Genomic DNA, 22,339 nt, shown 5'->3' on the forward strand with positions numbered 1-22,339 from the left:
TTACAGGAAAACATGTCATGGGTGGAATAGGAGAAATCATTTAAGAAAATAGTACTCACAGACTAAATAAAACATACAGAGCAACAACACAAGTATAAAGGCCAGTCCCAGTCTTCACAGGAAGTTACAAATGCAGACAATGCGGTACTCAGGAGGGACTACAACCCCTATTTATAAAAAAAAAGCCACCATTTTAAAGGACAGTAACAGGAGCCAATTGAAAATATGAAAAGAGAGTGGGCGGAGCTTCAAGTCCATACCTAAATACAGCAGGCTTCTCAAAGCAGCGCATGCACTGCCCAGGATTGACCTAAAAAGACTTCTCTATGACTTGATGATAAATGCATCCTTAAGCAACATGCAAAAATAACTGAGCTGTTGTCATTGTTATTCACCATGCATGAAGGGTACCATCGGTCATTAGCATGGCACCACAATGCTTTTCCGAGATAACTTCCAAATGGGCCAGAGACATCCATAGTAGGCGCAATAGGTTTGTGGAAGTAGGCTGTCAGTAGGGTAAGGAATGTGCCTCTTTTAGGAGAATGTGGCAGATTTTGGCCCCTATTAGAAGTCGCCTAGTCATCCATTTTTGGTTAAAACGGTTTACAGTGTATTCCTGGATCCTGTAAAACTGCATGGAATTCTCAGCACATGACTGCTAAAAGCATGGCTCGCGTTATGGGTTTACATATGAAAATCGGTGCAGTGACATTGATTTTATAATGTTAGTGCAAATGTTCATGACCGTATGACGTATTACCTCAGTTTCCCGATCATAGCACAGCGTTGGAATTTGCAAGAAAGACAATAAAAGTTAGAGTGAAAAAGAAGAGAGATAAAGGAAGGGAGAGCAGAAAATGAGATGTAGGATGAAAGATGAGACCGTATGAAAGCTTAGCTTTTGCTGCATAACTTAAAACTAAGTAATCAAAGTAACCAAAGTTAACTTTCCATATGCACTATACATTTGTGAATGGCCAAGGTGGTGGAAAGACTGAACAGGCAACTGAGCTGCTGGGTGTCAAGTGTGGAGTTCACAGCTTCTTGCTGAGAGACAGTGTGAACCTGAGCAAATTACTTAACCTATTTCTACTAGGTTTAATCAATCATGCAAAGTGCTTAGAATTTTCCAATTTCACAGTTGAATAGCTCTAGCCTGAGATTCAGGCCTTATGCTGTCATACATCCCTAACAAAAGAGAACTCTTATCTGATACCTAAGCCATTAAGATAATTCTGCTGTCTGAAGTCTGAGCTTTTAAGTTTGGTGTCAACTAAGAGTGGTGTGCCTATCGGAGACGTGGCCTAGTAAGTGTCCCTGTTAGATATGCTATCTATTGTCAAAGCCTGTATGTTCAGTTTCACCTCTAAGATGGCTCTGTCTAAAGCAAACACAAGTACAATGTGTGAAACTTGTAAGACAGCGCTGCTGTCTAAACCAAGTTCTGTGCCTTATATGGGATGATGTGGCCTGCCGTATGGGCATTTGTGAAACCTGAGCTATGACTCACCTCTCTAAAACTTGTACCAACAAAGTGTCCATATGGTTCCATGTCATCCAAGACACTATATCACGCTTTTCCTCTACTAATCAGGGTATTTTGCCTTTTACAAACAAATGAATGCAATGGAAGCAAACAAGACTACAGAACTTAGAATGCAATTGATGCCGGTTAAGTAACAGCCCAGAACTGGAACAGGGTGCCTCGGATGAGCTCGAGTGGAGTATGTAAAACGTGGCTAACCTGAGAGATAGCTGTGCGGTCTAAATGTCTGTAAGAGCGTTGTCATCCGACTAGAAATCTCTCCCTTGTGATGCTGGGTAACTAAGCTGTGTGTCTTCTGGGATAGAGCGTGTCCCCAAAGCCTCTGGGTTGTGTAACTAGTTAACTATGTTTTTGTTTTTTTTGCATCTTTTATATAGCGCGAACTCGACCCGAAGGTATTGGAGCGCTTTACATAGCACCGTATTTACATTACATATTTAGGCATGGGTAGATTAAGTGATTTGCCCAGAATCACAGGATGTGGTCGCGACCCCGAAGCTCGAACCCTGGTTTCCAGCACCAAAGTTGGCAGTTTAGCCGACGGACCACATACCTCTCCCCTGAAACCGACTTTGGTGCTGGAAACCAGGGTTCGAGCCTCGGGGTCGCGTCATATGATGTTTGTTTGTGCAGGTTTAACCATACTGCAAACATAACTGTGAGATTTAATTTCTCCTGCACGTGGGATTCACAACGAAGTGTGACGTTTGCTTTTCTTCTCTGCTGGTAATGTTTGCAAAAAATACAAACGCTGTAGTTTTCCATTAAGAGCAGGGGTGAGACATTTAGGTCAGTGTGTGGAAAATACTCATCGGCTGGTTTTAATTTAAATCAAGACATACGAGCCGCTCCAGAGGAGTGGCCCTGCGTGCATTTACAAGGAAGGGCGAGGAAGGCTAGACACAGTCCCTGGACCTTCATCCTTACACAGCCGATCAAAGTCAGACACCTCCGTTTTCTGTGCACGAGTATTCAACCAGGACGGTGCAGCTCCTAGGTTCCCGTGCACTGGTGCTCACCGGCCTCACCACAGAGCGGAGCAGCACCCTGCCTCCCGCGCACCAGTGCTCACCCCAAAGGGGTACAGGATGCTGCCTCAGTTGCACTAGTGACCACGGCAGTTCGTCACCCTGGACCCCGTGCAATAATGCCCAGCGTACAGCAGTCAGCACACTCAGGGTTTGAGCCTCGAGGGTCGCGTCCACATCCTGTGATCCAGAGCAAATCACGTAATCTCCCTGTGCCTGAATATGTAATGTAAATACGGTGCTCATGTACAGCGCTCCAATACCTTCGGGTCGAGTTCGCGCTATATAAAAGATTCACAAAAAGAAAAGTCAGCCACACGGTAATGCTGTATGCGTCGTCCGTGCACTAATTCCTACCACACACGAATCAGCCCCCTTAGCCACTGTGCACAAGTATCCACCCTAGAACACTCCGGCACCCTGTTCCGGTGCACAAATGTCAGCTTCAGAGCAGTGCAGCAACATCACTACGTGCTTTAGTGTCCAGCCCAAAGTAGTGCTGCACGTGGCTTCCGCGCACTAACGTCCACCACAGAGCATGTTAGTACACTGGCACCGGTGCACTAGTGTCCGCTGCAGATTGATGCAGCACCCTGATCATCGTACACTAGTTTTACCATAAGGACAGTGCACCAATGTGAATCTGTACTCTGGTGCCTACTACAGAGCAGTGTAGCACCGTGGCTCTGGTGCACGAGTATCCACTGTAGATTGGTGCACTAGTGTCCACTGCAGATCAATGCAGTACCCCGATTCTCGTACACTAGTTTCACAATAAGGACAGTGCCCCAAAGCGAATGTGTACTCTGGTGACTACTCCAGAGCTGAGTAGTAGTGACCAACCGAGAATAGTGTACACGTCCCCAGCCGTATTGAAGAGATAGAAAGAGACTGTAAATAAACCAGGAGATAGAGAGAAAGTCAGGAATCAGCAAAAAATACCACGGAATGCAGTACGTAAGAAACGAGAATACATCACATAATTACCGAACCCTACGCCTGACTGCTGGAGTCTGTTGTTCCGCTTCAGTTTGTGAAGAGCGGAGACTGGTGTTAAAAGGAGATTCCGCAAACAGACAGAGGAGAAACACGACGTCTGATAATTAACATGGTGAAAGATACTGTTAATGAAGAAATAGAAAGAGACAGTAAATAAACCAGGAGGTAGAGAGAGAAAGTCAGGAATTAGCAGAAAATACCACAGAATGCAGTATGTAACAAACGAAAATAAATCACACAATTACCGAGACATAAACATGATTGATTGAAATGGAGGGGGGAGGGAGAGTGGTGGGGTGGAGGAGCAGGGTAAATAAATACAAGAATGAAAGCAGAACCAGGGCAGCGCTCATGAAAGGGAGCCATGCTGATAACAAGAAGGGGGTGGCAAATGGTGTGCACTTTGATGTCCTCAGTGGCCACGCGGCTCACTGAGGACATCAAAGCAAGTGCTTTTCAGGCTGCCAAATGGTGCGCGCGCCCGGCGCACATGCACTGTATTTGGCGGCCTGAAAAGCCACTGTTTGCACTTCCAAAACTCGCTTACTATAAGTCTCGCCAGAGCAGCGCTAAAGCGCTGTCTCAGACGAGACCTAAAAAACGATATCCTCCTACCCTTTCTCCTGTACTGATGACGACTGCAGCAGAACATGAAAGGAAATGTAGATGAAAAGCATGACCGTTTTTCGCACAGATTGCAGCGTTAGTATAGAAGGGCGCTGTGCTGCAAGACTTCAGAAAGAACTGAACTCCGGGATTCGCAGAGCGAAAGTGAAACTTCTCGATGCTCTGGCCAAACATCTTTCTATGGACAGTGACGTAATCCAGTGATCCTCGCCCTCTCTCTGCTGCAGACATGGACAAAATTGCCCACTACATGTCCCCGGCGGCCGGCCGTTACAAAGCATCGCAACGCTGTGACAAAAAACAATCTCCGGCGGGGTGGCCGATCTCACCACGTATGACAGTGACGGCAAATTGGTAGTATCCTACTGCACAACGCACATGCGGACTGCGCATGACACAATATAGTCTCACATCCTAGATTGTGCCTGGGCCTGTGTGGTACACTCTCGGGACCTACCAGGCAGATATGCAATGCACCAGGACAGGTAGGTACATTTATTTTAATAATTACTGGGCCCAACGCACAGGCTAGCAAAATTCAATAGCCCCGGCCCTGTTAAACAAGAGCCGGTGCTAAGCACCGGAAAGCACCGGCACAAATTAAGCACTGTTGTTAACATTCCAGGTGCCCGTGACCAAGCCTGCGGCTCGCCGGGTAACTTCTCAAGATGGTGCAACACATCCCGCAGAAGTTCATAGTGCTAAGAAAAATGTAACATTCCCCAATGTGCTTCCTGGCGTGAAGACTCTTACAATGCACTGAAGACGTAAACCACCCTTTACTGTCTGGAGACGTAACCCTAATATGAAAGTATATCTGAAATCCCAACATAAAGATAGGATAGAAAATAAAACCCAGAGACGGCCGGGGGCTGATTCGCTTTCAGACATACAACAGTGTAAGACCTCGCACCCTCTTGGACTTCCCAAGAATGCAATGCCCAAAATCTGCAGCTCTTCACCCTTACGCCACATCCTTTTCCAACCCCTTTCACAAATACACCTGAGGACCGCCCCCCGGGAGGATCGGAGCACGACTCAACACAACCGAAGAAGCGGACCACGAGACCGGGGATGTAACCAGCACACCGCCGCCGTTTTAAAAGAATTTGCACGCTGTCAAACGAAGTTGTCCTTCGTGATACCTTGGTACTTCATAGGCAAGGACCAACCAGCAATGGCCCGGCACACAGCACTATCCCCACATGTGGCAGCAAGTGCCCATTTCGTCCCCCAAATGTGACGGGCACGCAGAGCAGAAGAGGCCTCCCATGGCCCAGCCACCCATGGCATCCTAGTGCAATCAAGATATGGCATCAGCTACATAGGATTTAGCCTATAGATTAGACAATCGAAATATAAGAACTACGGCTATGCGCGCTCTGCCCACCCCAGTCGTCAAGTCGAGGCCCCCTGTCGCAGGGACCCCCACCCCCGGCATCACTGACCGCCTCTCCTCCTACACCACCCTTGGCGTTGTCGGAGAAAGCCTTGCTCAGTCAGGCACTCCCTGTTCGCACGACGGATTCACTGGGAGCGGCCCAGCGACATGAGCTGTCTAGCACCAGCCAAAGTGCTGCAGGCGCTCGCGGATGCACCCCTGCAGCGCTTGTCTATGAACTGGCCCACAGGGCAATGCGAAGCTGCCCGCGGCCTCCTGCAACTTGCAGCCCCCTTGCCCCTCACAGGCCAGGAAAAACAGGCAGCACTCAGGCGGCCTCAGCCGCCGGCCTCAACATCTGCACACAACAGACCCGGGAACCCCAGCTGCCTCAAATCCCCCAGACCGCCAACACTAATGAGGCTGGTCGGCCCAGGCAAAGGCCCCCATCGTGTGTCTAGGGCTGCAGCCAAAGTGAGCTACACCCCTCGCCCCACCATTCAAGTCGAGGGGCAGCGGAGAGCAAAACCTACTCACCGCCTCCGATGCACATACCCAGCCCGGCTCGCAACTCCCGGGCCGGGACAACCGGGAGGTTGGAGCCACGAGCAGACGGGGAAATGACTTGGGGGGGGGGGGGGGGGGGGGATTGATAATGACAATCGACCGTTCAACCCTGCATGCAGCTCCACGCGCTGCCAGCCAAAGAATCAGCAGCAAAGAAAGGCCCCTAAGGCCCTCCCTGCCACCTAAACTCACCGCGCACGACGACCAACACTTGCTCCCAAATTCAGACACCAGAGGTGCGATGTGGACACAGCGTGTCCAGCGGGGGACAAAGGAGACCACAACAACGCCAACGAGGCCAGCCACCAATCACGGGGACGCAAGACCAGATGGCTGAAACGGCATTGAGGGCAGCGGCGACGGCATGTCCAGCGCGCAAAAGAGGACGTCCAGATGGTGGGGGAGGCATATATACACCTCCCCCTGTCCTCGCGCACAGGAAGTGACGCTCGCCTAGCGTGCCGCAACAAGGCTGGGGGGGACTCCTCCCTGAGTCCCTGCCCATAAGGGGGGTGTGGGGTGCCCCGGTGGCACTAGAGAGTGGCCCCCTGCAGGGGCCTTGGGCAGCCGCATTCTGTGTAAGTGTACACGTTATAAATAAGGTCATGGATCTTTTCTTGCTGAAATTGTGCTAATCTGCTTTACATGCAATAACTCCATAGCTGTACAAGTTAAATAATGATGCCTGAAGCTCCTACGCGAACTCCTAGACTTTGTCTTATTGTATTTGCTGTCAACAGCAAAATGTGGGGAAATGGGCACATGGACCCATTTAGAGCCTTAGCAAGGTCCCGGAAGATGATCATGAAATGGCCAATGATCCTTTCATGTCAGGATTGCGACTCAAGGAGGCGTGCTTTTCAGACCATCAGGATGTCATATTAAGCAGGAGTGTTGGGTGCAGGACTTTATAGGAGGACCTTGATTCTGTTACACCAATTCAGATCCCTGAGCTTGCTCACAATGACGTTGGATGATATCATGGAGAAGTATCTTGCCTTTTACTTTAACCTGGCTTAGGGTTCAGCTGTAAACCCGCTTGCCACCACAAAGCAGCAAGATGAGAACATGGGCTGTAGCCACATTAAGTGAGTCATGCTCGCATTACAGCAGGGACAGGAGTGAAAGTAGGTCCTGAGGGCCCTGGAACCTTGAAGACCATCTCAAGAAAATGCTGAGTGGCTTATCATATGCTCCCAACAGAGCACAAAAGGCCCATTGATCATGTAAAAGTACCCGGAGATAGCAGCTATGTATATACTGATTAGACACCACAGGGTGCCAAAGAAGTGTATTTGCAGCAACCTCAGGGGGTTCCAGTTCCTTCTGAAAAGCAAATGCTCACTTTGGTGGTGTTGTATCGGTTTTAACTGAAAACCAGAATCCAAAACTAAATTCTACCTGCAATTTTGTCTCTTAAGATTATGTTTTATGGCAATTATGCAATACTCCGCTATTGCCAACTAACACAGCAGAAATAAAGCATGAGTTTAGAACCAAAAACAGCATTCTAACATTCTGGAATCCATATAAAACCATAGAACCCGCAGCCAAGTCCCTTTTTTTGTTGCTACTCATGCATAAAATAAGTAATGAGATTTGGTTCTGTGATTATGGTGGATTATGAATGATAAAATGGTTTTGTGGGTTTTGGTTGATTCTAATATTTTCAGAAATATGTTTTTTGGTGGTATTCATAGGGAATATGATTTGATTTAATATGGGGTGAATTGTCTTGTTCGTTGGATGTTTTTCTTTTGGTAGGTGGTATATAATTATCAGGAAACTCGCTCTGTTTTGTTTTGGGTGCCAGCTTTAGACTGGAAGGTGGTGTGTTCGAGCCGCTCGCGTTTCACAATTGCCGCTTGCACAGAGGAAAGTTGGTGCTCGTGAACCCTCCTTTCCGGAATTATTACTTTGGCACAACTTAGTTGCCGTACGTTTCACATCATTATATGAGTGAATGGCGATTGTTTTTTTAAGATTAGGTAAGCAGGACTGTTTATCGTTTTTTTTTTTCTTAACCTCTTTCCGTCATGCTCAAATTCTACCTAACACAGGACCATGCTCCATTACCCCTTGATCTTGTTGCATCTTTGTTTGTGGGCTGTTTTCTCTTCCATAGTTTAGCGCGGTTATCTTATGCTTTACCGTCATGTGGCAGTGGCTGTTTGTAGCAATTTTCCCAATTTGGTTCTCTTAGTTGGGCAACAGTCATCCAGTGCGCAGCTGTGTTCCTTGTGCTACCATCAGTATGAAGTTACTCAAAAATCACCTGCCTCGCTGTGCAGAGTCAAGTTGCCCCAGTGCAGAGTCAAGTTGCCCCAGTGCAGAGTCAAGTTGCCACAGTGCAGAGCCAAGTTGCCCCAGCCCAGCAGGAGATTAGGGTGCTCCTCTCAGTGTTCCAACACCCTGTCTGATTGAGTTCTTCAAGGTTCATAGCTAAGTCGTGGTCTGGATATGAAGGTTTTCTTTTTGTAGGACGAAGGGCAATCATAGGCACAACAAATTGCTCTCCATATCTATCTTATCTGTGCAGAACGCTTTCTGTAAACCCAGATTTATTCTGTCACTTGAGGTTGTGTGGTGAGTGGCAGTGCTTTCAGTACTGCCGTTGCTACTGATGGTGAATAGTGACTCTTCTGACAACAGAGGCAAGGCAATGCAAAATACATTAAAAAAGTTGTTAAATGTAGTTATCAAAGAAAAAATTAAAAAACGAAACCAAGGAATTAGTTCAAATTTTGAAATAGCACATAGAAGAGGAATAAGGAAGGACATGATTTAAAACGAAAATTATCAAATAAGTCTCAAATATTCAAATGGAAAAGGTGATACAAACAAAAAGTAAATAAAAATGAAAAGTTGGAGACGACTGTATGAATGCTAATTTCAGGAACTGGATGTAAGTGAAGGATGAAAAACAATTAGAGAAACATAGTGATGCTGACTGAAAAGATGAACGTGAAGAATGTAAGGAATCAAATTCCAAATAAGGAGGAAAGAAAAAGAGGGAATGAGTAAGGGTGCAAGGCAGTTAAATGTAGCTCATAAAGTCAACAATATACAAGAGGAAGAACAAACTATAGAGACAGAATCGTTGCTCTCTCTGATTTATCGGTCCCATCCATTGACAAGCCAACATCTAGTGACATGATCAAGCAACCTATTTGTAAATGATTTTATGGCAAATTGTTTGTCTCCCCAAATCTTTCCAGCAACTCTGATTGAATAATTTCAAACAGAAATATTTGCTGACTGCCTAACAATAACCAAAACACGAGTATACAAACTGCAGGAAATGATTTGTACCTTTTCACCAATACTGGCAGGCAAATACCAAAAGCCATTTTGTGCCGTGGTTCTGCAGAATTTGTGGCCACATTTGCCTTTTGTTTCACTTACAAGTCAGCCCATTTCACCAACCCATAATCCCTTACCATTTAGATGCTTATGTTTTCACTTAAACATGAGCTTTGATCTAGGATCTGAACTACACCACATTCCTCATTGGCTATATAATAGGTCCCTAATAGATCCTGTCTAATAGTATTTGTCAATGTTCCACCAAGACATCTGTTAATGGTAAATGGCAGGGGTTTCATGTTTAGTCTAATGAAAGTCATTGATACCCTTAAATGTCAAAGATGTTCTCTACTATCTCCTTTACATGCCTTTGTTATATCTCAGTATCCTTTTTCTTAATATGTGGCCTAATCTGCAACAGGTTTCTTCAAGATTGAGTTGATGTAAAGTGTATCTAAAAAGGGTTAAGGTTTGAGAAGCAGGCTGGAAAGATCAAAAACAGCTATGTGCTGCCACTCCATTTTGATGATAAGAAAACAGACCCCACGTCCTCCTTTGAATGTGGAGTTCATTGCTTTCAAGTCTGTTTTAGTTCTGTTGTCTAGACCACACAGGTCAAGGGAACCAGAATAGGGGGTTTCTGTGTGCAAACACTTATGTTTGCAAAAGAACATTTCCTAATAATTTTCTATTTGTCTTCTCGGAAGGAACTGAAATAGGGAGCTGTTACAAATCTCCATAAATATTTATAGTCAATATAATTTCATCTGAGGGATTTACAATTTACATTAATATAGCTAAAGTTCACACAGTATGTGTCATTCCCTCTGCAAATATGCAAAGTAGCAGCTTGAGATTCTCTTTATGTGTATTATTGGTAGCTAATACTAGGGCTAATGGTTTGGTCTGCCAGGCTCTTTTTAGAAGAGAAAGGTAGTACCAGTCTGACTTTGCGCTTTTTTCCCCCTGATGTGTTCCTTGTGAGTGAGATTAGTGTCCATGGGGAATGCAAGTTGCTTGGCATTAGGTGAAAGTTGGTGTTCGAAGATGTCAAGATTTATGTGATTTACATAGGTTTGTTGTTTTTGACAAATAATATGAATTCTCTTTTGGTTTGGATGAGATTCAGGTAAGTGCTAGATATCAAGGTTTGGATAATGTGTAAGCAGTGGTTCAGGTGTTGAATGTCTGAACCAGAGGAGACTTTCAAGTAGCATTGTGTATTATCATCATTTTACACCATTTCCTATGTTTTTTTAATATTCTGAATCTCCTTCTTCAGGTACCATACATTTATAAGCTCAGAAGGGATTTAGGGGTTATTCCACAATAGTGTTAACTTGTGCAGTAATGGGACAGCAAAAAAAAGAAACATCGTTATTATCTAGGCATGAGCAAATCCCTCAATGTGTACTATTCTGATGAGTAGCGAGGATTCAAAACAATTTCCAACCCACTATCTAATTTTGTCTTTCTGTGATGTCTACATGTCCTGCTCTCTAGACTGTTTCATGCTCAAAGGCTCGCTGGTACCAACCTTCTCTTCGTAGTTGCGGAGAAGTCAATGTGCAGTCAGTGTGAATCATCCAAGCTGCCTCAGGAAGAGACGAGATGTATCCTTTACGGGGGCTAACCATACTCATCGTATTTTGTCTCCACTACAGTATGCAATTTTGTGGATACATGACAGTTCAGGTTCGTTATGAAACTATGTAAGAATCTTGGAAATACAATGGGAAAGGAAGCTATGGATGATTCTTGAGACTGAATGTTAGAATTGTACAAAAGAGTAAACTTCACTTGGAAAACATGTTTTGTATTGTACTCTGTGATTTCAGACAAAAAACAACAAACCTAATGAGCAACACCTTGATGAATGAATAGTGTTGTAGAATGTATTGTTTGACTAATTAAAATGATTACAATCTTTTAAAACATCATAAATCACTGTACGATTCCGATACAATATTTACCTAGTGTTACATATACAGTAGGTATAAAGTCCATTTCTTAAACTTCTGGATTACTAAACATTAATTTTCCAGCTTTTATATTACAATCAATATCTATTTGACAATTAGCATGTCCATTGCATTATCAAAAACCTGTGCAAAAGTTGCCAAAGTGATTAACATTAGATCTCCATCTTTAGATTATAATCAACCATTATTTATCAATAAGCATGTACAGGCCATTAGCGAAATTTCTGCAAAATTTGCTAACTTGCTAAAGAGTAATTCTGCATCTTTTGACTTCTAAAAGACGCTAACATGTTTACCGCTAATCCTTTTTATTAACACTTTTCTCCTATCCAAGAGGGCATGTGGAAAGCAAGCAAGCTAAAGTGATTACAATTAATTCTGCATCTTTTAACTTCTAAAAGAAACGACTAATGTGTTTACCATTGATCTTATTGCTTAGCACATTTCACCAATCCAATAGGGCATGTGCAAAGCATTCACAGATCATATTCAAACAAACTATAATGCGTGTTCATATTGCTCATATACATACTCTAGTCAGGTAATGATTAGATTTTCTTAAGAATAAAAGAAACAAATTAAGATGTGGTTCAAGAATTTTTTCTCCACCTCAGACAGGAATTTAACTAAGCAGCAGCTAAGTTCAATTGACTTGCCAGATAAGCATAGAATAAGTGCTTGCCGGCCGGTTCTTTCTCCTGCTTTTAAGAACAAAGTTTTCACATAATTCGGCGAGCACATAAAAGGGTTGGGCAGACACATACTGCATGTAATATTGTTTCCTGCAATAGCTACAGAGCCTCCAACTACTAGTTGGCCAATCATAAAGCCATTTCGAAATCCTGTCTTTAATTGGGAAGAGACAAAGTCTTAACTTCATAAACGATACCTGCATATGTAAAGGAAAGTACATAGTCAAATAGGTCTGAATGCCCAATTTCACATGGGAGTTGATAACTGCCCAGGCATGCTTTTTGGCTGTTAGTGCACTTTAATCCGTGTTAAATGAGAGTTGTTTTGTTAATCAATTCAAAAGATGTTTGAAGCAGGCTGCGTTCATCTGTGGTGGCCTATAATTCCGTAGACCAGGATAGATAGATAAGCCCTCCATGCACCAGTATAAGCAGAGTTATTACTTTCCTGCCAGAACATATTAGCAAGAGAACCAGAGTCTGATATGTACAGAGAATGAAAACATTGTAAAAATGCAGCCTGTCGCATTAAAACCTACCTTTGAAGGCCAACCTCTTATCGTATTTCAGCCTGACCAATGTTCTTTGGAATCCTAAAAATGGATTTAAAAGCCTTGGTTTGCAGAAAATCCAATTATTTGGCATCTTTTCCTTGGAAGTTAACTGATCCATATGCTAAAGTTGGAATTAAATTAGCAGATACAATTTTCACAAGATGATCATGAGCAGGACACTTCAGTTTATCTCAAAGAGATTTAAAAGCAAAGATGGAATTAGTTGTTTTGGCTCTTGATTGATTAAAATGCTCTCTAAACGAGACATTATAATCAAACAAAAATGCCAAGGGCAATACAGCTCTTAACCAACCTAATTGGTTTACCTCTTGAGTGCCAAGTCCATGTTCTTGTTGTTGATACACCGATTGACATGCATGATTTTAGTTTTTTAATATTAGGCTCAAGGAAGTTAAATTATATGTATTCATCAAAAGAATTAATTAGGAGCTGCAAACCTATGGGTATCTGACTGAAAAGAATGGTATCATCAGCGTATTGTAAGTATTTTAAAGAGTATTCGCAAACTTGGTAGGATGTGAGTTTATTGGTTCCAGATGTTAATTCAAATCCCCTTTTTGAATTAGAACTGAGTAAAGTCAGTTTAGAAGAAAAGTAATGTTTGAAAATACACAAACTGGTGTGAAAAATACCACAATCGCCTCAAATCTGGTACCTAATTCTGGAAACTTGGCACCCGATCATGAATCGAAATGGAAACAAAGATGTGAGTGTTGGTGTCAAAGAAAATAAATAAGTAAAAACTGGGGCACATACAGACGAAATAGAAAACAGATATGTTAAGGTCACAATGTTCTGTTGCATAATTTTAAAGCAATTCTTTGTATACTGCGCTAAACTGAAGGAGGCGAGATACATAAGACATAGAAGTCGAGAAACAGTAGAAATGGTAAAGAGGTAAGGAGGAAGGCTGCATGTTTCTGAAAAGAAAGACGAGGGTGAGGTTGTCACACCAGGGGCCACTCATCTGATTTCCCAGGACTTCTGTGGAAGCAAAGAAGTTCCACAATTTCCCCTTGAAGTTAATCCATAGTACCAGAAGAGACAATTGACACTAATGACTGAGCCTAGGAGCAAAGGGGCTGGATGAGAGATGGTTCTGGTGTACCTGGAGCTCCAGTCGAAACAATGATGGGTGTGTTGTGATCGTTTTGAGCAAGACCCTTCAAGTTCTAGTGGTAGGGCACACTCCATCAGCCAGGAGACGTACTATGTGACAATAGAACACAATCCCCTTTAGGCAACCATGAATGAATGCTCAGCTTGAGCTGCTATTTTTGCCCTCATTCAGTTATTTGTGGCTTACCTACACAATCCTTAAACCCCCTTGCAGACACCATTGAGTTTAGCCTTCTACTCTCCATAAGGTAAAATTAGACTTTGGCGAATATTTACTCTATTTAAAAAAAAGGTTCATTTAGGTAGTTTTTTCAGTGCAATTCCTAGAGAAAACTTAAAACAAGAATTAATGAAAGAAATTTGAGTTAGGAGTCCTTTTTCTTGTTTTTCTGCCCCAAAAAACGAAATATCAAACAATCTGTCAGGAAACGGAGGCCTTTAATTGATTGCTCAGCAATGCATATTGTTTTAACAAAAATACCAGGCACTTGAACTTTATTAAACAAACTTGTCTAGAGTGCGCACAAACTAAAGTGCATAGTGTGCTTTTCAAATTAGTAAATAGTAATGGCAATGGGGAACAGGGGTAGTCTAGAATATCACGAAGGGTCCAGCAAAAAAATGTTGGCCCTTCTCAGTTCTAGGCAGCATTTTTCAACATCACACCTGGTCCATTTTATCGGCAGCTGTACCTCGCCCAGTAATGGTTTTTACATTTTTTTTTAATGCAACTAGGTTCCAACAAAACAGAAATGCACGCTTCTTGAAATTGACACCCTCATCCCACCATAAAAGAAAAGTACATATTAGAAGAAGAGAATAAGTAAAAGGTGGACAGAAATGCAGCAGTGGAGAATGGATTGAATTCTTAGAGAGGTAAAAGAATCATGAGACAAACACAATAACAGAGAGATGGTGGGAATGTACAAAAGGAGAGAGCGTGTGGGAATTTCCCCAGAGATTAAAAAAATGTATGTAAAATGGCTTTAGGCACATCCAGCTTAGCTACCATTGCAAAGTTCTAAATTTTGGTTCCTTAAGAAAGGATCACCAGACCATTTTTCTAAGACTACCACATTCCAATGGATCTGGGTTACATGCATACACTAAATGTTTTTACATGTATGAGTTTTGTGGGTAATCTGACCAGAAATCAAGTTCCATAGCAACTTCTTCGCAATGGCCAGCTTTTTATTAAAAAAAAAAAAACAACCGATTCTAAATGTTCACGTTTATTATGATTATTGTGCTAGTCCTAGCGTGGCACTTCAGTTCTGTTTTATTGGTATATACAATAGCTCAGCATGCTACTTTACACCATCTTAAATTCTATGAAACCTATTTTAGCTAACTTTATGGCCTCCTACTTTTAAGTAGTCAAAGCCTTACAGAATGTCCTCATAATAGGAAGCATAAGGTTTAGCCCCTGCTGCATGCAGATGATTCAATATTCCTTTTTTGTACATAGAATGCATACTGTAATAACAGAAACCTGGAAATCAATATGTAAACAAATCTCAGATGCTGATGCTTGGGAGGTTTCACCAAAGGAAGAAACTCTTCCAATCAGTTGCTGCCCAGGGTGATAGTGCATAGGTCACTACACAACTGTAAGATTATTGGAAAACTATGAAGAGGAGCACATGGTGATAATATCATAAAAATGCATGTGATGTCAGAAATTCACAAATTATAAAATTCATGTGCCAACATGGCAATAACATATCAGTACAAGAATGGCTATGAATTTCTATCTGACAAGACACCCAGGGTCACCCAACGTTCTGTCTTACAGAGTGAAATGTCATCAACTAAGCATTTGTTGAACAAAACTTGAAAAGAACATAAGGAGAAGTCTTGTAAAATAAGCATACTATGGAATGTGTGGATTCTCTGGGTTTTTCTGGTTCTAAAGAGATGGTTAATAAATATTTTCCACTATCACAGAACATGCCCGTCCTAAAAGGAAAGCATTAAGAATAGATGTGCTAGAGATAGCTGAGGAGCTGGGAAACATAATGAAATGGGTTACATTGTATGGAGAGGCACTTATTTACACAGATCTCATTCACAACCATACCTAAATAGACCCTCAGAGCCACATGTAAGGAGAATGATTGACTTCAGGTTGGATACTGTCAGACCTCACCAAGTCAAACTAGTCAAATGGAAACCAGCACAACAAAACTGCTGTTAAGCTATGGCGGTGGCCCTGAACATCCAAAGGAATTCTTTAATTTTGTGCCTGACCTAAAAGTCATAAAGAAAAGAAAACTGACTAAGATCTTAATGTCAGTCAGTATTTCTGACACAATAAATGATCGCTACCTTCAAATGTTCTGGGCTGCACGTTTTTAATACGTATTGGTAATACTGAATTGAATTGATTTATTACGTCATGTTGGTTATTGTGAAGCCACATCGAGCTCCTTCAAAAGCTGTAGGAAACAGAGTGTAGTTGTTAGGTTGGAGGAAAGCAGGAGAAATGGTACATTTGTCTTGTTTTTTACTTGAATTATGATTAGCGCAACCCTTAAGTCATTTCAAAAGAGCTGCTGGAAACAAAAGGAGTAGGCATGAAGGAAGATTGCTTGGGAATGTTTTATCAGCTAGAGTTGTATTTTATATAGATGTACTTACATAACATTAAATATTAAAAAAGAGGCATTATCAGGCTTTCTTTAAAATTCAGCTGGTCGAATAATTCTCTGCGTAGCTCAAGATGGGCATTGTCACAAGAAACTTGAATTGCATTGTCATGTCAACAAATGAGCTTCAAGCATTCTCTGGCAGACACTGGGAGTTCTTCAGGAGAAGGATACATGGGCAAACCTTAGGAAATGATAATTGGGGTCGTCAATCCATAGTCACTTTCTAAATGCCCAGTTCCTTTTGCTTGATTGGTAAGTGGAGTCTGCATTCAGAGGACCACTGACTTAGGATGGCTTATTAGAAAACTGTGGACCGGCACCCATTCCACTTCTTGGTCTTGCTGAAGCCCCATGGCCATGCTTGTGAGCAGTGAAGCTATAGGATGGTCTGGGAGAGAACATTACTTTGGGCATTCCTATCTACTCTGCTTTCCTGAGTGGCAATTGCCTTTTACCCACTGAAATACTTTACTAAAAAAGGTTAGTCAGCACGCGTTATGAAACTGTGTACGGAGAGATCCGAGCTTTAAACAGGTATGTTGTAAGCACATGGGGTTCTACTGAGTAAGTAAATGAGAACCATTTGTACAACGGCTGTTAAGCATTCAGCTAAAGGGATGAACTAAAATCAGTGAAAATATTGTGCAGAACCTAATTTTCAACAGATGCACTTCACTTCAACTTGGCCACCCAAGCCACCACTTCAAATCTCCACACAGATGTTGAGACCCTATTGAAAGTTGGGATGGGTGGGACTTTCAGCGTTCCACTCCGCTAAATTCTGAGGAGTCACTTGAAAACTCTGCGAGATTCCACGAGCAGGCTGAGTCAGCACGTCAGGCGTGTGGTTAGTGCTGCAAAATCAGTGCAAAATGACACTATACAGTGTGCCAGAGAGCGATGCTTGTTTATTGCAGCTCAAGTGGATTTTTTACTCAAGCAGCAGCTTTCTCACCGCGAACAGTTGCTACTTCCTGCTACCACCAGCATTGAGAAAATCTAGCTGGGTGCCATCCTAGTGCCCGTAAATTGAGCTAGGGGACACCAGTTCTTGCTCGCCAACTAACCATCGGCAAGCAGCGCATGAAAAGAAACTCCACCACATGGCGGTTGGCAGATTTATGTCGGAATACAGAGTTACAAGCATAATGCAGATGTGGACAAAACTTCTCAAACTCGGCTGATGGAGCGTAATTTATCGCCCACCCCTAACTGAAAGACTTCAGTATATACTCCAGCACCAATCAAGTTGCACATCATCAAAGCCAAACTGTCCTCTCCATAATACACTGAACAGCACACTTAAGACAAGCAAACCGTGTAAGAAAAAGGTGCAGGGGAATAGCAATGCAGGAAGACTTGGTGACACTGAAACATCTTTGAGCCACCCACAGACTGGTCATCAGACAGGTCAAAGGCACCCACTTAAAGTCTACCATCATCGCAGCCTCCAACAAAAGTAAAGAGCTCTTCAAGGATGTCACGTTTTTATTAAACGTTATTCCTGTTCTCCCAGTCCTCCAGTCAAAGAGGACATGTACAACAATGAATCACTATTTTAAGGAAAAGAAAACAGAACGCTAACAATACATCAAAATGCAACCACTTGAAACATTCTCATGACAATCTCAGGCTGTTTAACACCCAAAGAGACCACCTTCAGTACCTTCCCCTCTGATGAGTGTCAGGATGTGATGTGGCTTACAGGCATTGAAGGAATACAGCTGAATGTCATCACATCATCCCTTGAGAAGGAAATCACTGGTGAAGACACGGAACCTTTACTGAACAATGTTAATGCATCCCTGGTCCAAGGCATCTTCCTGGAAAAGCAAGTTTGCTCTTACCCTGCCTTTCCAAAAAAAATCCATCATCAATTCAGATGGTATTGCTAACCATCATCCAGTCACTCAACTGCCATTTTTGAGTAAGAGCCTGTAAAGTTACTTGGGACTACCCTTCAAAATGAAGATCAACACAATGTTTTCCTGCAAGACTGTCAGTCTAGACTCAGGCATAGCGCCTTGCAGCTGGCTGTCTTACAATTGGTGGATAACTTTCTTTTAATATCCCACTATGGTAGCCTGTCTTCTTGCTCTCCTCAACCTCTCTGTGATTGTAACTTTTAATAATGCCAAAGTCTTGTTTGTTACCCCAGAAGGCCAAATAAATTTAAATAGGTAAGAAATTTCATGTAAAAACTGAGTTCAGCTATTCCAGTCCTGAAACTATTCATTTCACCTATGTTGCCCTCTAACGCGTCATACTCTAACCGGTGATCTTGAATGTAAATAGGCAGCTACTGGGAGTCATTAAGTAAGGTCTTCAGCATTTATAAATTGGTAGAAACAGTTGAACTTGAAAATATCACCTGGCCACTGCATTGACTGCCTAAATCATTGCTACCCAACTTCATTTGAAAATAATATCAGGCATGACATTGATCCCATAAATAGCCACCTTGTCTTAACTCAGCAATGGATGATCTTTCTTCAAGCTGAACGCCAGTAAGAAGGAATTTCTACTAGTAACCAATGACTTTAAAAACACTAGAAATAAATGAATGACTTACCAAGGTTCAGAACTTGCCAACAACAAAAAATCTCTTGGATTCCACTTTGACCCCAATCTTGCCTTTAAAACACACGTTGCAGACCAAAAACAACTACCTTGCAGAGCTGAATGTTACAGGAGGTGCAAACATTGTACCAGAAGCTAATTTCGATAACTTCTAATTACTGGTCCTTTTCCATCTCGATTGAGGCCCTCTTGGCTCCACAGACAAGAGTTCAGACGACCATTTCATCACATGCCTTAATAAATATCTTAAAACTATAGTGAAAAAAAAAACTTGAACTAGATATGAATACTATAGATAGTCATATATACATTTCACCATGTGTAATGCATTCATGCATAGTGTGGGAAGGTATACAAATACCCAAGACTAATTACCAATATAGATAAAATTAAACTGCATTTGCAAAATGTACCGCCATGTCTTGGTCCCATGCCATTCACAGTGTGTGGCTACCACATGATCTCTCACCTGGACTGAAACCTTTTTGCCATAGATGTTTAACCAAAGTGTTGCAAGTCTGCCTCCATGAATGCATACAAGCCCTGCCCTTTCAGGGGGTCTGGGACCACTTCCTTGTCCCAGCGATTCCTTCTCATGCACCTCGACCCTGATGTTTTAACATTTCTTCATGAGTTTTAGGTCTAGCCTATTAGGCAGTGGACATGCTGTCTGTTGCGAGGCATATTGTGGCTTACCAAGTACATAGAGGGGCTTGAAGCCCGCCCATTGCTAACATTGGTTGGCTTTCCTTGTCATTCTTCTTTGCCTGCTTCCTATTCATGGCCCAGCTTGTTCAATCTTGTGTTTGTCGCGCCCATGGAGCATTGCCTCTTTACAATCTCTTTCACTGGGTTTACTCCTTGCTTTTCAAGGACTTCTTTTTGTTTAGATTGAAGCACTCCATTAGAGTCCATGTGTTTTAGAGCTATCTCTCTTGTGCATGTCTCTTTCCCTATACTCCTTGTTGCTCTCTATTGCCGACTGCTTCTCTCCACCCTCCTTCCTCTTGTCTCACCCGTGTGTTTCATCCTATTGTTTCCTCCAACTCACTGCCCCTATGTTGCTTCCCCTAACCCTGTGTTGCTTTCACTCCCACCATGTTTGTTTTAATATTAAGAAAATCTAAAATGTTTAAATCTGGACCAGTAGACCATGAAACAAGCCCACAACCAACCAAAAAACCGTCCTACTTACTGACCTGTGAGACCAGACTTTCGGGCATCCCCTGATTGCACTGTAGCGTATAGGCCAGTCCGACACTGAGTGAAAGATATTTAGTCTGTGCCTTGCTCTTTCAGAAAGGGATCTTGCTTCTGCATCCTGCTATGAGCTTTTCTTCAAACCCCCAAACTGCTTCTTTATTAGCAGTGTTTCAGTGAAATTCAGCAGAATGCACAATATAGAGCTTCAACATACATGAAAGCAAAATGCTGCCACAGTGTCTCTATATCCCTCACTTATTTGGCGCATCCTCACCCATCATGCAATCTTTACCCAAAATTGATTGTGAATAATATGCATGACTGGTTTATAAAGCCATTATAAGACAGTCCCAAAACACAAGAGCCATGGTGAGGGCCAAAATAAGTCCGAACAAAATTGAAGCTACTAAGAGAGAGGCTTGAGCTGCAGAGCTTTAGACTGCTCTTGCATGAGATCCTGACAGGGTTGCTAGACGCTTTATCATAATATTTTTTCATGTGGCACCCATATTTTGTTCAGGGGCATCTTCTCCTTGTGTCGCCCCCACTGCTAAGAGACAGTAGAAAATAAAATGTTACTATCATTTCATTTATCCCTGTGCTCTGAGATGCAAAGCCGATGAGTTTAGAGCAGGGTGGGGCAGGGCCATATCAGAGAGGAGGAGTGGTGGGGGGCGCTGTAAGTACGCATGTCAGTTTGGCCAGCTGCATTAGCCTGGACAAACAGACATGCGCACTTAGGTTTCTCCAGCTTAGCTGTATTCTACAGCCGGGTGGAGAAATTGCTCAGATTCCCTGTGTCTGTGCGAACGCCAGACCAGCCTGCTCAGGCCGATCCCGGTGCTTCTCTCATACTAGGTATATCATAAGAGGAGCATCTAGATTGGGTTGAGAGTCTGTACTTTTTGCCCCATCGCAAGAAGAGCAACGAGGCAGCTGTCGGCGTCAGCAGGAGTGAGAGCAGCAGTTAAGCCACTTTGTTTAATTTTTATTACCCCCAACCCCCTCCACCCCCACGCCGCCCTACCACTTTAGACTGGGGGCAGCCACCACCACTACTGTCTTTCTATATGTGTAATTTCTCTCTTAAATTCAACTTGTTTCTGTATTTCTCCTACTGTGGAAATATACCTTTTTAGGGGTACACTGGTGCAGGGTCACCCTTTTGTCCACGGGTTCAAAAACCAACAAAGTAGAGATCAGCACTGGAATTGGGAATAAATACAAAGGGGCAGATTTACAAGCTCCTTGCGCCATTTTTGCGTCACTTTTCCCATGTTAAAATGACGCAAAAGTGGCGCAAAGGGCTTGTAAATAAGCCCCCAAGTTAATTAATCACTCATGAGTGGGACCACGTCACAAACAGCACTCTCAAGTGCTGCCTGAGGTAGTACATTGAAGTCACAGAACACTGGCCTTATATACAGCTTTTTCTGCACTGGTATGCATGTGGATACAAATAGAAGGTACAGGCCTACACAGGAATAGTTACCGTGAAACATGAGCAGATGGGAGATCACTTAGTCAGCAAAGTGGGAGGGGGAGCAGGAGTGCTTATGGCAGCAGTAAATGATTGACAGTTGAGTCTGAGACCAGGTGTTCTGCAGCTACAAACATTTAGCATGCACATTGCTTTTAGCTGAGTCAGGTACTCAACTGAAATAGACAGCACAGGCAGGGGAAAAAACGAGCAGGCAGAGGATGGGAGAAATACAAAGCAAACAAAATGGATGCCACTACCAAGATGGCTTCAGCTTATGCTAACAGAAATGATTTCAGATTTCCAAACTACATTTAGATGTTTGCTATTAAATGTGTTGCTTACTTTGGGTTCATACTGTTTCATTTTTGTGTATCACTAGTGAGCCATGAAGATTCATTGACTGTATGAGTTTCTGTAAAAGTTACAAAATACAGGGTTAGCTATTATTTGCTTGTAATTTACCAAGATAGCTAAGTTAATTTAATTGAACTAAAACCTTTATATAAACCTGAAGATTTCATGTTATGAAAAGAATCTATCTTTGATCTAGGGTTCTGTGGCGCTCTGGAGTACTGGTTATCCTATGAGTCGTACTCC

At 42.7% G+C, this 22,339-nt stretch overlaps 1 protein-coding gene across 1 annotated transcript in view; it reads left to right on the forward strand.

Moving 5' to 3' along the window:
* Window positions 1–22,339, forward strand: part of CACNA2D2 (calcium voltage-gated channel auxiliary subunit alpha2delta 2) — a 1,194,468-nt gene that overhangs the window by 1,169,743 nt on the left and 2,386 nt on the right. The window contains exon 35 of the mRNA XM_085627677.1: window positions 10,961–11,070. Within this exon, the coding sequence (XP_085483803.1) occupies window positions 10,961–11,070 (110 nt within the window). The remainder of the gene's footprint in view (window positions 1–10,960; window positions 11,071–22,339) is intronic.

This window comes from Triturus cristatus, chromosome 9 (assembly GCF_964204655.1).
Source record: "Triturus cristatus chromosome 9, aTriCri1.1, whole genome shotgun sequence".
NCBI classification, from domain to species: Eukaryota; Metazoa; Chordata; class Amphibia; order Caudata; family Salamandridae; genus Triturus; species Triturus cristatus.